Raw genomic sequence first — 15,802 nt, 5'->3', positions numbered from 1 at the left:
AGAGAATTGAAATTACGTTACTCTCTGACCCATACAAGTAACATTAAATACAAAAACATTAACAGTAACGAATACAGAGTATAAATACAATTTAAAAAGAAAGGCACAATATACAATTTTAAAAACACCATATACAAATAAGGGCACATGGTGGAGAGTGCAAAACCAGGAGAGTGCAAAAATCAATAGTGCAACAGAGTTTAAGTTTAAAGTGACGAAGTGAAAGTGAGGTAGATGCATGGTCAGTTTGTGTGAGTTAGAGTTCAGAAGGTTTGTGGAGCTGAAGAGGGGAGTGAGGGGAGTGGGGGCAGAGCTGGGAGGGAGTTGAGTTTCCTGACAGCCTGATGGGTGAAGCTGTCCTTCAGTCTGCTGGTCCTGGCCTGGAGACTCCGCAGTCTCCTCCCTGATGGCAGCAGGCTGAAGAAGGTTTTCATTGGGTGGGTGGGATCAGCTGCTATGCCGAGGGCTTTCTTGGTGAGGCGTGTACTGTAGATGTCTTGGAGGGAGGGGAGAGGGACACCGATGATTCTCTCAGCTGCTCTGACTATGTGTTGGAGAGTTTTTTGGCAGGACGCATTGCAGGCTCCAAACCACACAGTGATGCAGCTAGACAGGATGCTCTCGATGGTTCCTCGGTAGAATGTGTGCATGATGGGGGCTGGTGCTCTTGCTCTTCTAAGTTTGCGGAGGAAGTAAAGACGCTGCTGTGCTTTCTTGGCCAATGCAGTGGTGTTTTTTGTCCAGGAGAGATCCTCGGTAATGTGCACACCCAGGAACTTGGTGCTGCTCACTCTCTCCACAGATGCACCGTTGATGGTCAGAGGAGCATGCTGAGTGTTTCCTCTCCTGAAGTCAACAACAATCTCTTTCGTCTTTTCCACATTCAGGGAGAGATTGTTGTCTCCGCACCACTTGGCCAGGCGGCTCACCTCGCTTCTGTAGATAGACTCATCCCTGTTATTAATGAGTCCCACCACAGTCGTGTCATCCGCAAACTTGATGAAGAGGTTGGAGCAGTGTGACGGAGTGCAGTCGTGGGTCAGCAGAGTGAAGAGAAGGGGGCTCAGCACACATCCCTGAGGAGCCCCCGTGTTAAGGACGATGGTGCTGGATGTGCTACTGCCAACCCGTACTGCTTGTGGTCTTCCTGTGAGGAAGTCCAACAGCCAGTTACACAGTGAGGTGTTGAGCCCCAGCTGGATCAGTTTTTGTGTGAGCTGTTGTGGGATTATTGTGTTAAATGCTGAACTGAAGTCTATGAACAGCATTCGAACATATGAGTCTTTTTTGTCCAGATGTGTGAGTGCTGAGTGGAGTGCAGTGGAGATGGCATCATCGGTCGAGCGGTTGGGCCGGTATGCAAACTGGAAGGGGTCCAGTGAGGGGGGAAGGGCAGACTTAATGTGCTTCATGACTAGCCGTTCAAAGCACTTCATGAGGATGGGGGTAAGTGCAATTGGACGATAGTCATTAAAGCAGGAAGGAGATGACTTTTTTGGCACCGGAATGATTGTTGTATCTTTGAAGCAGGTGGGGACGACAGCCTGGGAGAGTGAGATGTTAAAGATGTCTGTGAAGACATCAGTGAGTTCCACTGCACAGTCCCTCAGTACACGACCAGGAATGTTGTCAGGGCGCGGAGCTTTGCGAGCGTTGATCCTGCTGAGGGATCTCCTCACACTGTCCGGTGCTGTTTTTCCCTTCAAAGCGAGCGAAAAAGGTGTTCAGCTTGTTCAGCAGGGAGATGGTGCTATCACAGGTCTGTGGAGGGGGCTTGTAATCTGTGATGGTTTGTATGCCCCGCCACAGGCTCCGTGTGTCTCTGCTGTCTTTGAAGCGACTAGATATTCCTCTGGAGTACTGTCTCTTTGCCTCTCTGATGCCACGGGAAAGGTTGGTCCTGGCTGTCTTCAGGCTCGCCTCGTCTCCAACTCTGAAGGCAGCGTTCCGAGCTTTCAGCAGTCTGTAGACCTCCCCTGTCATCCATGGCTTTTGGTTGGCACGGACAGTGATGGTTTTGGTGACTGTTACATCCTCAGTGGACAGTGGACAGTGGACAGTTAACTGTCATTCATCACTTTGTGTAGGGACAGTGTCTGTGTCTGAAGAACTCCTGTAATTTCTATAATCCTGTAAATCCTACAATCATTACAATCTGAATTCATCTGGTTTTCCATCTGTGCTGTTTTTGATGTCAGAGTGGGAAGGAAGGAATGGTGTTCCACCATGCCATGTCGAGGAGGTTTATGAGAGCTTGTGTTTGTGGAGACATTCAGCCACGAGTGCACCGCAGTAGTAAGTCAAACATTTCCCTAACATGTTGTATCTCTTGAACATGCATAAACATGAATGTTCACAATAGATATTAATATCTTTACATATATTCATATAATACAAATGAGTCAGCAATTTATGGTGATTACAACTAATATTTGTCTTGTCTCAAGGCTGGCTTTCCAATCAAGGTGGATTTCAGCTCATTTCTCCAGGCCCTGACCTGGGGTCCTTTCACTCAACTCCACCCTATCATGGAGGAAACTAACCAGTGCGTCCGTGCTGAGGGCGTGAAAGCAGCTCTTCTCACAAACAACTTCCTGTTGCCAGGTGGAGCCTCTTTCCTGCCTGTGAACCGCTCACACTTTCATGTGGTGGATAAATGAGAGATTTCTACTTTTTCCAAATGTACACAGTATTAGTCGATTATCTGGAAAATGAAACAAAAAAGATGGTAAAAACTAAGGTTTTAAAGATATTTAAAACATGGTTATCTCTCGCAATGTAACATTTTTACTAATTTCAATGGAATTCAAAGCAAATTATCATAATCCAAACATTCAAAGTTCAGTTTGTATATTTAATATTGAAAAGTGCATCAGGCTAAATTAAAATATTCATACAATGCACCACATTTGAACTCTTAGTACTGTCTATCATATGTCACACTTAACAGGTACTGGACGGCCAAGCGGGGTGCAGCAGTGGCAGTCGGCGAGGCAAAATCTCGGGTGTGGGAGGAGTTCGGTCAGGCCATGGATAAAGACTATCGATCAGCTCCAAAGAGGTTCTGGCAAACCATCCGACGCCTCAGGAGAGGAAGGCAGCAACTCGCTCACACTGTTTTCAGTGGGGATGGGGAGCTGCTGACCTCAACTGGGGCTATATTCGGGCGGTGGAAGGAGGAGCTCCTCAATCCCACCGATGCGCATTCCGAGGAGGAACCAGGGCTGGGATGCCTGGATATGGACTGTCCAATCTCAAAGGTAAAAGTTGCTGAGGTAGTCAAACAGCTACACAGCAGCGGAGCCCCAGGGGTGGATGAGATCCATCCTGGGTATCTCATGGCTATGGATGTTGTGGGGCTGTCATGGTTGACATATCTCTTGCTCATCGGGGGCTGTTCCTGTGGAGTGGCAGACTGGGGTGGTGGTCCCCATTTTTTAAGAAGGGGGACTAGAGGGTGTGTTCCAACCTCAGCCTCTCTGGAAAGATCTACTCCAAGGTACTGGAGAGGAGGGTCCGGTCGATAGTTGAATCTCAGTTTGAGGAGGAGCAGTGTGGTTGTTGTCCTGGCCGTGGAACTGTAGACCAGCTCTTTACTCGTCAACTCAATATCATCTGGATCCAATGGACCAGGGGAGTCGAGACCAACACCTAGAGACCATGAATAAAGAGCAACACCATGGATAAAGAGCAAAATCAGCATAAAAAATTCAGACCCGGCCTGCCTGCACACGACAGACACATACCTGCATCAGATGAGGCATCTGAAGCAAATGAAGGAATCTTCAAAAGCTGAGCTTTTTTCTGCTTTGGGGGGGGGAGCATTAATTATTATATGAAATGCCAATACGATAAGATAGCAGACAACACAAGGATAATGGCTCATTAAAGCGTTTAGAAACTGTACATGTTTATGGACAAATAAGTCGCGGGGGAGAAAAACAGAGTCTTCACACATGAGGAGCCCGTGGACACCAAATCTGGCAGCGAGACCTGAGGGAATCCGAGTCTTCGGCCAGGCTGGAGGTGAAGGCTGTCCGGACTGAAGTCCATATTCAATCTGCCCGCTATGTGCATTCCCTCAAGGAATGACGGAGGCACGACATAGAGTCAAAAACGGGGTTTATTCTGGTCTTAACAACCTGTGAGAACTGCTCACAAAGAAAACAAAAGAAAACTTTGCATTAAAACAAGTTCTTGCATGTTTTCTCATACATTTGAAACAACGTATTGATCACAAATAAAATATTAAAAGTCAACAAACCTCGTGAGCTGACATCCATGAGAGGCTAAATATTTTCTTATGGCTGTAGTTTCTTCCCAACATTGCTTTGCTTATTTCTTTTTTAACCTTTTAATTCTCTTTCTCTTCAGTGGCGCCAATCTGCAGCAACGCTGTGCAGACGGCGTGAGTGCATATATAAAAAGGGGGCGGAACCTTAAACCATAATAATTATTCCGTCTGTAATTCACTACTAGATGGCGAAAAAACAGTAAACTGGATTGACAGTTCAAAGAACATTAAATGTAAATGACTGTTACACGCAGGGGATTACAACGCAATCGGTGGCAAATTCCTGTGAATTTGCAGACAGGCTATCGATTTATCTTAACAGCGCCCTGGTGACGAAAACTGACACGAAGTAAGCAGTTTTGGTAGTTTGGAGAGTTTAGAGAGAGAGAGTTATAAGAGTGATGAGAGAAGGAGAAGTAAGAGAATGGAGCCAGCTACGAAGAGGAGGATTTGCCCTGTGTGGGAACATTTTGAGCACATAACTCATAATAACGTAAGCTAAATCTAACATAATTTCAGGTGCATTATGTTTGCTTTTCAAGAACTGTATTTTTCACTGTTTCTTATTTTATTCAAAGGCGAGGTGCTTATTGTGTTCCAAGACAGATAACAGACATTTTATTTATTCTCAGCCACCAGGAAACAATAGCTGGATAAAGCCCTTGACTCCATGATAGTGAAGGATACACAGCGCTTCAGTATTGTAGATGATAATGGATTCAGGACATTTGTTTCCACGTGAACCTAACGTGATCCCTGTTAGGTTCCTCCTACAAGGCAGGTATGTATGGGTGCATGCATGAAAGACATGAGTACTTTATTGTACGGCTCACACTATATATTTGTTTCCTTTAGGCTCTGAAGGCCATGGTGGAGGCCGAGTATGAGTCAGCCAAGGAGAAGGCTAAGGCTAAAGTGGAAAAGGTGGCTGCTGTTAGTCTTACATCTGACATGTGGACATCCATCAACATGGATGCCTACCTGGCTGTAACATGCCATTTTGTGGGTAAGAAAACCCCGCTCAGTTCAGTGCTGTTGGGAGTGCATGCATTCCCCCAATCACACACAGCAGAAAATATAGCTTGTGTGAAAGCTTCCCTGATGGAGGACTGGGGAATCACTAATAAGGTGACATGTATGGTCACTGATGGTGCTCCCAATATGGTTGCCTATGTGAGAAAGCTGAATCTGGAGCATCATATTTGCATTGCACACACGCTTAATCTGATTGTGAAGAAGGCTCTTGACCAGCACCCTGTGCTCATTGGCATCTGGGCCAAAGCAAAGAAGCTGGTTGGCTACTTTAGAAGCATCACCACTGCTAAGGTATGCTCTTTCCCTTTATTGCAATTTATAAGAACGCTAATAGTTTGTGTGTGTTCCTACTGCAGTGATTTATCAGTATTCCATCTGTATCTTTACAGGAAAAACTTACACAAGTGCAGATTCATCTGGGGATGGAGAAAATGAAGCTAATGCAAGAAGTGGAGACCAGATGGAACAGCACATATTTGATGCTGCAATGTTTGGTTGAGTAGGAGCAGCTTTAGCTGGTGCCTTTTCTTTATTGTCTCCCTTCTACAATGTTTCTGCCTCGAAAGTTGTCCCCCGGATGTAAAATGATAAATAAATAAAAAAGGAATCGCTTAAAACCAAAAACTGAATGTTTATTTCTGAATAAACATTCACCTGTTCTGTACATCATCGTCCATACATGACTACCATTTTGTGAAAATTTTCACACAGAATACACTAAAACAGTATTTTATTATACACATATCATCATTTATGTAGAACAATTATTTGGTCATACATGGTTTGTAATTATACACCTGGCCAGTAGGTGGTGTCGTGTGCACAGGAAGGGTTAAACACCACAGTCTAGTTCATCTTTCCAACATATGCTTGATCGCATAACCTGACCATTCACCACTTGAATGACTAAACAGTGATGTTAATATTTAAAGACAGATGTGGGCATTTGAACAGACTTTTGCCATGAGAACAAGATCTTCCTGAGTCATGTGCAAATGAAATTGCAGCTGGGCTCCTGCTGTATGGTGACAATGTGCTCATTTTCATTTTTAAGGCGTTGTTAATTAACAATTCACTCTCAGGTGCCATGGTTTTAGGGCATAAACAGTTATCTGGAGACAATATCTTGAAGTTGGCAGAACCTGGCACAGATGAGTTATCCAATCATTTTACCTTATATTCATTTAGAGGATTATTTAAACCAAAATGGTTTATATAGGAGGAATAAGACTTAGGTTTCAGGACATTGGGGGAAATTTAAGACCAGTGAGGATCTGAAAATAGCGACTGTAACTAATTGGGAACTCAAAGCGATGTTAACCAGAGGGCTTCTCCCAGGGGGAGCGGTTGGTAAACGTTCCCACTCAGAATAAGCTCAGGAATGTGAGTTTCTCTCTCACATACACACACCTCAAGGGCACAAAGACTGAGGGGATGTAAAAAACAACTGTTCTATTAGGCTATAAACACACTTTGTATTAACATTTAAAATAGAGAAACTGAAATGACATAAGATGCTCAGAAGAATTTTATTCTCCTCCTTCACATTACATTACATTACACATTACATATTACATGCAATCCTGCAGTGTTGCTCTGGTTAAGGGCATCTGATAAATGCTGTAAATGTAAATGTAACAAGTGGTCTCAAAACAATAAAGGGTATATAGGGTATATATAAAACAATATAACAATATAGGTTGCAAAACAATATAGGGTTTGCAAGGAATAAAATATATATTTTTGTAAGTATAAATGTAGCAAGTGCTCTCAAAACAATAAAGGGTATATAGGCTATATATAAAACAATATAACAATATAGGTTGCAAAACAATATAGGGTTTGCAAGGAATAATTTTTTTTTTTTTAAGTGCAAATGTAGCAAGTGTAAATGTAGCAAGCTCTCTCAAAATAATAAAGTGTATATAGGGCATATATAAAACAATATAACAATATAGTTGCAAAACAATTTAGGGTTTGCAAGGAAAAAACTATGTACAGAATTTTTTTAAAAGCACTGAGGCACCATCTGAATCTACTTGCAATTAAAGTGCTTTTGTAAAAGTGCTTTTGTAAGCGGCTGTACGTGTCTCTTTTGCTGCGCTCCCCAGCCCAGGTCCGGCTCTTCTGACAGAATTTCTGAAGGTCCTCTTTAAAGGCCTCATGATAATCCTGGGCTTCACTCTCTTCCTGAGAGGTATCTGCTCAATCCGAAATCAAATGCGGAACAGTCCACGTCGTCGAGAGCGAATCACAGGCTACAGTCAAGGAGGACAAAGATGTAGAGTCAGAATCTACAGAGGATCCAAAAGAATCAAACAGTAAAGAATCAAAGCATGTCTCACCGATCCAGGACCTTCAGCTGTTTTTTTAGTCACTAGTGGAGCAGTAAAGTGACTGGCCATTCCCACTGGAACATTGGAGTCACTCTGAAGAATTAAATGTCATTTTATTTATTACACAGAACTGTTTTAGTATGAAACATTAAACTGTCATGGTAGCAAACCCTGACATGCAATCACAGCTATGAATAAAATTATAGTGAACTCTTTGATCTTTGAACCTGAGACAAGAAAATAAATAAATATATAGTTATAGTAATTATATTTTACTTACAGTTTGGGACGGTCTGACTTCATGCACCATTGGGATGTATGCATCAGCTGAGATCCTCGTCCTCCTTTCTCTGACAGGCAGACTCTCATCTGGTGACACCCTTCTTTTTAATTCAGACCGTCGCTGTAGACTGGGTGTTGAGGGAGAGTGGAAAAGCCCGTGTGATCGACAGAGAATCACAGGCTACAGTCCAGGAGGACAAAGATATAGAGTCAGAATCTACAGAGGATTCAAAAGAATCAAACAGTAAAGAATCAAAGCATGTCTCACCGATCCAGGACCTTCAGCTGGTTCATCTGTCACTAGTGAAGCAGTAAAGGGACTGGCCATTCCCACTGGAACATTGGAGTCACTCTGAAGAATTAAATGTCATTTTAATTATTACACAGAACTGTTTGAGTATGAAACATTAAACTGTCATGGTAGCAAACCCTGACATGCAATCACAGCTATGAATAAAATTATAGTGAACTCTTTGATCTTTGAACCTGAGACAAGAAAATAAATAAATATATAGTTATAGTAATTATATTTTACTTACAGTTTGGGACGGTCTGACTTCATGCACCATTGGGATGTATGCATCAGCTGAGATCCTCCTCCTCTTTTCTCTGACAGGTGTACCCTCATCTGGTTGCACCCTTCTTTTAAATTGAGACCGTCCCTGTAGACTGGTTGTTGAGGGAGAGTGGAAAAGCCCGTGTGATCGACAGAGAATCACAGGCTACAGTCCAGGAGGACAAAGATATAGAGTCAGAATCTACAGAGGATTCAAAAGAATCAAACAGTAAAGAATCAAAGCATGTCTCACCGATCCAGGACCTTCAGCTGGTTCATCTGTCACTAGTGAAGCAGTAAAGTGACTGGCCATTCCCACTGGAACATTGGAGTCACTCTGAAGAATTAAATGTCATTTTAATTATTACACAGAACTGTTTTAGTATGAAACATTAAACTGTCATGGTAGCAAACATTGACATGCAAACAATTACAGCTATGAATAAAATGATAGTGAACGCTTTGATCTTTGAACCTGAGACAAGAAAATAAATAAATAGAGAGGTAAATGAGTCCATTATGGGGAGGGATTAAGGATCTGTAATTACCGAGTAGTTATATATTACTTACAGTTTGGGAGGGTCTGACTTCATGCACCATTGGGATGTATGTATCAGCTGAGATCCTCCTCCTCTTTTCTCTGACAGGTGTACCCTCATCTGGTGACACCCTTCTTTTAAATTGAGACCGTCCCTGTAGACTGGGCGTTGAGGGGATCTTCAGCTTGGGGGGTTCACGTTGACTAAAAAGAGAAAAATAAGCATTAACTATTATATGAAAAGCAAATTCGATAAGCTAGCAAACAACACGAGGATAACGGCTCATTAAAGAGTTCAGAAACTGTACCTTCCGAGAACCGCCAGAACCGCGCACAATTCAGTGACAGGGGAAGGCACGTCCGCGGGTGCAGCGGGGGAGAAGATCAGAGTCTTCACACATGGGGAGCCCATGGACACCAAATCCGGCAGCGAGACTTGAGGGAATCCTCGGCCAGGCTGCGGGTGAAGGCTGTCCGGGCTGAAGTCCATATCTGCCCGCTATGCGCAGTGTCCCCAAAAAACGGGATTAATCGGTGGCAAACTCCTGTGAATTTTTGAGTAAGCACACTAACGGTCCCGATTGAAAAGCAGTTGAAATTTGTCTTCCTCCTTCCTTCGGCTGTCAGAAATCGCGCACTCTCTCTGACACCGGGCTCCAATGTCGGGAAGAAAAACTCGAGTCTGTATCTTGTATCTATGTCGAAACCAAGGCAACCAGAAGCGTCAAACTTCTGACCAATAGCAGACACTGTTTTTATCTTCTCAACCAATCACAACCGTGATTGAAGAGGCGGAGGGATGACATACAGAATCGCCATCCAATCAGAAGCGGGACGGTTACAGCTGGTGCGAGCTATTATCCAATCAAATCGTCACCTTGAGCTGAAGGCTGGGTGCAGAAAAATCCGCGTAAAAAACGGCAGATTTTCCCGCGGAACGTTTCAAGCTGCGACTGGACCACCACCGACGAAAGCCCGTCAGCCAATAGAAGTGCGAGTTTTTGTTGCCATTTAAACACGACACGCCGTCTTTTAAGATTCGCTGTACATTACGTTTAATTTCACAATGGCTAATTCACACATTTAGGTCTTGCGCATGATACAGTTAGAAGAATAGTTTTTTTTAATATACATATATGCAAATGATTTCCAACTTTTGATTCATGATAAAAAAAAACCGAGTAATCAAAAATCATGTGGAATTTTTTTTTTATGATTAACCAATATGTATCTGCATGAGTACATGAGTATCATATTTTAAACAAAAAATCTGCAAACTGTGTTTCACTGATCACGAACACCCTCCTCCTGAATAGGTCACACTTGTATGCAAGCATGTGTAAGGGCACTAAGTGATTGATCCATACTGTCAAAAATGCGTATGGTATGAGTGTTACGCTTTGTCATTATATTCAGCCCAGCCAGTTTGTAGGTTGTCAGGTAAAAATCAAGGGGAGTAAAAATGAATGTGACTGACAATGATTTTACTACATCAATGTTACAGTAATTTGAGTAATTTAGAGGCAGTGATGGGTGGAATTTTACAATAATATGTAATCTTCTGTTTATGCAAATAGAGCACATCTTGGAGACATATAATGTAGTGTTTCTGCATAAAGGGAGGCCTTTCTCCACTCTCAACTTATTCTCAGTCTCAGCCTGTGTGGCCTGTAACCCATCTCCATTCTCAACTCACACTTGCATCTGCTATCACACACAGGTGGGTCAAAGCACATGCTCTCTTGGGGGGGTCCACAGAGAACATACCATTGTCGTGGGCCATGCAGTGTCACCTTTGGGTGACCTCACCCATGGTCACTAGTAGAGTGGGCAAAAAATAGCTTCACCTTCACATTCCACAGTAAAGAGCAAATCTCTGTCTTTCAGATAATGGCACTCACAGTCACATGCATGCCCTATAATGTCACCATAGACATGCATAAACTCCACATCTACAGTTGGGCAAACAGAGCAAAATCAATAAAAGTAGTCCCTCTGTATGAAAACACCATAAGAAAATGAAAATAAATATGTAGAATGGAGACTAACACTGCTCATCAGACAAAGTCCTCTGCACAGCCTCCCTTTTCCCATGAGATTGAATTTTATCAGGAGCAGAATCACACATTAAACATTTATATTACATTTGCAGCATTTATCAGATGCCCTTATCCAGAGCGGCTTACAATCAGTAGTTACAGGGACAGTCCCCCTGGAGCAATTTAGGGTTAAGTGTCTTGCTCAGGGACACAATGGAGATAAGTGGGATTTGAACCTGGGTCTCCTGGTTCATAGGTGAGTGTGTTACCCAATAGGCTACTACCACCCAACAGTAAAGCATCCTGAGAAAATTAATGTGTGAGGCTGCTTCTCATCCAAGGGAGTTCAATATTGGTCATTTAGTGCAAGAAAAGTGAGAGAATATTGTAAACAATGATATGATATACCCATATCAGGGACAATGACTTCAGATCAAATGAAGAGGAGGTGGTCTGGATGATAATCTCTGCTTTAATGTTAGTAAGAGAAATTAATTGATTGTTAACTTCAGAAGGACAAACACTGACCCCTTTTAAACATCATACTGAGCCTGATCTGATATGCTGATATGGTGTTCCAGGTGGGTCAGGGACAGGTGACACGCATGATTTTATAAGGACCAAATACTGTGGCCAAATTAGGGGCTCGCTCTTTGTACAGCAAAGCCCAAGTAGAAGCTTCTTAAGAGTTTATTTCATGTACAATAATGTTTTTTTTTTATTTAAAACGCTAATAAAGATCTGATTGTACAAAATAAATGCTTATTTGTGCAGATCTGTGCAGTTTCTTAAGCATAAATTCATAATGTATATTCACACGTTTTGACTGTTAGAAATTCCAGAACATTAAAACCACATGAGTAGGCCTGCTACAAGAGCTGGTCTGGCACATACTCCACATGACCTCTGAAGGTGTCTTGTGTTATATGCTACCAAGACATTGGTCTTGTAAGTGATTGTCACATTGTGATACACAGCAGACAGTGCACACAGTGAAATTTGTCCTCTGTGGGGATGGTGCTTTGCTGAGTGGCACCTCAGTGGCACCATGGCGGATCGGGATTTGAACCGGCAACCTTCTGATTACGGGACCTAAAATGCCCTGGACCTAAAATGGGATTTTGAGGATGCTTTGACCCAGCTGTCACAATGGACTGTGTTTAAGTCGCTTACATCTTTACTCTTGCCAATTTATTCAGAATCAAACATTTCATTATCAATAATTTTTTTCAAGGCATCTACATCATCACCAGGCAGCAACAGCAAGTGAAAAAAATATGTTTTATCAAACCTTTAGTACATCAGACCCTTAGCCATAATTATGCTTCTTATAACAGCAGTAATTATTATTAGAAATAGAATTGTATTTCTCATATATTTTTACTACCCATACCCATTAATAAGCAATGCAATTTTCATTGTCAACATTACATTTATATGTATTTTCATAAAAAACATTCAGGTATCAAGAATGAAGTCGTCATAAGATTTAAAACCACAACTAAATGGCACTCTTTAATCACCTTTAAATGTACATAGTTTATTAATCAATATAGAATGATTACATTACTAAGATTAATTGATATGTTAAATGTCAATCAATTTGGTCTTTGCTGCAGGCTGCAAACATGACTTGTTCAAAATCCCAATAGACAATATTTCATTTGCAAATACAAAAATCAAATTTAATACAAATATGATACTTGCAAATATCATCCTTGTTATTTGTCTGCCCTGACATAGGTACCAAACACGCTGTCCTGTCGATCCAGAAGAACTTTGGGTTCATCGTACTCCAAAATGACCCCGCGCTTCATCACAATCACCACATCAGAACTCAGTATGTTGTTGACGCGATGCTGGAGGACAAAAAGGAAAAATGTCTTATTTGTTGTTACACAAGATAATTTTTTGTGGACCCTTTTTCCAACAGGCAAAAAAAAAATCACTACTCACTGCTATAGTGACAACAGTCCGGTCAGCAAAAGCTGTCATAACAACCTTTTGCAGAATACTTTCCTGTGGAATATAGAGTATATAAGCAGAGAAAGAGTGGTAGAAGTCGAGAAGCCCCCAAATCACACTTACTATCAATGTGTTGTTGAGTCTGACACTCTGTCCTTGTAACTACTCACTATAAGGATACCTGCTAAATGCCATAAATGCCTCAATCAGAAGCATTCATTTTAGTTCAAGACAGTAAGTGCTTCTCTTTGGGGTAGTTATTTGGGGCAGTGGTGGCCTAGCGGTTAAGGAAGCAGCCCCATAATCAGAAGGTTTCGAATCCAGATTCTCTGAGGTGCCACTGAGAAAAGCACTGTCCCCACACACGGGCGCCTGTAATGGCTGCCCACTGTTCACTCAGGGTGATGGGTTAAATGCATAGGACAAATTTCACCGTGTGCTGTGCTGCTGTGTATCACAATGACAATCGCTTCACTTTCTAAACACAAAAGAAAATACACTGAGGAGCTTTCTGTTTACATTCAGATGTGCTGTGACATAGCAATACATCAGGGCCCTCAAACTAGCCTAGAATAATAATAATTATTATTATGTATGAATGTGTGTGTGTTTATATATATTTTTTGTACCTCTGCAAACACTGACCAAAATGTGACAGCAGCTAGGAATTACATGTACACAATGGACATTTGTGGATTTTTTTCAACACAGATCATTTACAAATATGAAAGTGAAATGATTCTCATTGTAGCACAACAAAATGTGTCCTCTGCTTTTAACCCTAACCCTAACCCTTAGTGAGCAGTGAGCAGCCATGAAAGGCACCCGGGGAGCAGTGTGTGGGGACAGTGCTTTTGCTCAGTGGCACCTTTGCGGTTCAGAACTCGAACCGGCAGCCTTCTGATTACGGGTCCGTTTTAAATATGTATGCTGATGACTGGAACAACTGGAATTGCATTGTGGAATAGAACAGTGTGACAAAAGACGTGGTCAAGCCAGAGATAAAATGAGACATTAAAGTGGAGCTGTTACAAGACTGCAGCAGACAATGTGAATTCCAAACCTGTATATCCTGCCTATATTTGCTCCGTTCTGAATTTACATAATACAACATTACATAATACATTTACACCCTACATGTGGTACTCTGACCTCTGGTGACCCTTACCGTGGCCATGTCTATAGAGGCAGTGGCCTCATCCATAATCAGGATGCTGCTCTTTCGCACAAAAGCTCTGGCCAAACAGAAGAGCTGACGCTGGCCCTGGCTGAAGTTCTCTCCACCCTCGGTCACCATGGCATCTACAGAAGAACATGAGAGAGAATTCTGATTGTATTTTTGGGCTGTAATTCTTTTTTTAATTACATGTAGCCACTGAAAAATTCACAGTAAACAGTTATTATTAGTAAATCAGATCTGGTTAGTACATTAGTTTCAATGGTTTGTACTGGTTAGTTGTTAGTACATTAAGGTTCATTTTGAAGCTTAAAATGTTTTTAATGTTTAAATGTAGAGTCACACATACAGCAAAAAACTGGTGCAAATCACAATGAAAGTATCTGTCCATACAACAGCAATTGACCGGTGGCATTCTACTTTAAATGTGGTTATGTTGACACCCTAAATACCCTAAATGTCATGCGCAGATCAATATAACAGGGCCCTAAAAAGAAAAAAAAAGACAGGACATCTCATCTTACCCAAGCCACCAGGCAGTGCCTTGACAACAGACATGAGCTGGGCAATCTCTAGTGCCTCCCACAGTGTTCGGTCAGTGGCCTTCCGCTCTGGGTCCAGATTAAATCTGCACATCAGGAAGAATACACTTAAGCATGATTGGGCATAATGATTAAGATCTTTTCATTCCAGAATTCCAGTAATTTAAATTCACCTTATGGTTCCACTGAACATGACCGGGTCCTGGAGGATAATGGAGAACCGGGATCGTAGGGTTTCAAGGGGGAGTTCAGCAATATCAATCCCATCCACAATAATTTCTCCTGAAGAGGACAGAACTTTTCAGATAAAACATCACCGGCAATCCTCACTTTTTTTTATAAATTAGTCCACTGTTCCTATCTGCCATTCCAATTGTCCGAGAGTGCTAACATAGCACAATATCATCACTTATACATCTGTTAAAGATCATTCTATTATAATTCTTTTGTACATTATTTGTGGCCACAATTCATTGTACTGAATTTTTTTTAAACCTTACAAAAAAATTGACATCTGCATGCTAATACTATAGTTGTTGGTGGATCCATGCAGATTTGAGACACTGTCCACATCTACTCTAAAAAATTCAAACTCATACAAACCTTCAAATGCATCAACCATTCGAAAGAGCGCTAAAGAGAAAGATGATTTGCCGCTTCCTGTTCGGCCACAAATTCCCACCTGCAGGACAGGACAAATTTTGTGGCCTTTATTGTATGATATATGTATGACCTCGTACTGAGCTGATCAACCTTTCCAGTAACCTTTTGTCCAGGTCTGATGTGAGCGTTGACTTTTTTTAGGACTGGTTTTAGACTGCTGTCGTAGCGCACGCTCAGGTTTTTTATCTGAATTTCACCATGCTGTGGCCACCTTGCAGGAACCTGGGCTGGTGCTGTGACACACAAACATACACACACAGCAATGATCAGAGCCATCTGAGGTGTGCGAGGGCATTCACTCACTTTCCCCCAAATGAGAGCCTTTGGTTTCTTAATTGCAGTATAATTGAATATGTTTCAGCTGACATGTAATCT

The 15,802-nt window shown here is 42.0% G+C and overlaps 2 protein-coding genes across 4 annotated transcripts in view; both read right to left on the bottom strand.

The window, feature by feature from the left end:
- Positions 1–6,976: 6,976 nt before the first annotated feature.
- Positions 6,977–11,266, bottom strand: LOC114766214 (uncharacterized). The gene is made up of 8 exons (XM_028956874.1): positions 9,350–11,266; positions 9,074–9,245; positions 8,757–8,840; positions 8,487–8,669; positions 8,216–8,299; positions 7,946–8,128; positions 7,675–7,758; positions 6,977–7,587 (listed from the first exon to the last, which is right to left on the bottom strand). Exons 1-8 carry the CDS (start codon positions 9,529–9,531, stop codon positions 7,546–7,548), a joined length of 1,014 nt encoding a protein of 337 aa, XP_028812707.1. The 5' UTR covers positions 9,532–11,266; the 3' UTR covers positions 6,977–7,545.
- Positions 11,267–12,256: 990 nt separating this feature from the next.
- LOC114765854 (ATP-binding cassette sub-family C member 8-like) overlaps positions 12,257–15,802 on the bottom strand; it is a 40,745-nt gene continuing 37,199 nt past the window's right edge. For all 3 annotated transcript variants that reach the window (XM_028956343.1, XM_028956344.1, XM_028956345.1), the window contains 7 exons: positions 15,530–15,660; positions 15,368–15,446; positions 14,938–15,046; positions 14,747–14,850; positions 14,214–14,347; positions 13,037–13,099; positions 12,257–12,939 (listed from right to left, as the gene is read on the bottom strand). In XM_028956343.1, the coding sequence (XP_028812176.1) occupies positions 12,802–12,939; positions 13,037–13,099; positions 14,214–14,347; positions 14,747–14,850; positions 14,938–15,046; positions 15,368–15,446; positions 15,530–15,660 (758 nt within the window). In that variant the 3' untranslated portion in view covers positions 12,257–12,801. The remainder of the gene's footprint in view (positions 12,940–13,036; positions 13,100–14,213; positions 14,348–14,746; positions 14,851–14,937; positions 15,047–15,367; positions 15,447–15,529; positions 15,661–15,802) is intronic.

The sequence above is a fragment of the Denticeps clupeoides genome, chromosome 16 (assembly GCF_900700375.1).
Source record: "Denticeps clupeoides chromosome 16, fDenClu1.1, whole genome shotgun sequence".
NCBI lineage: Eukaryota > Metazoa > Chordata > Actinopteri > Clupeiformes > Denticipitidae > Denticeps > Denticeps clupeoides.
This window is presented reverse-complemented; position numbering and strand designations above follow the sequence as displayed.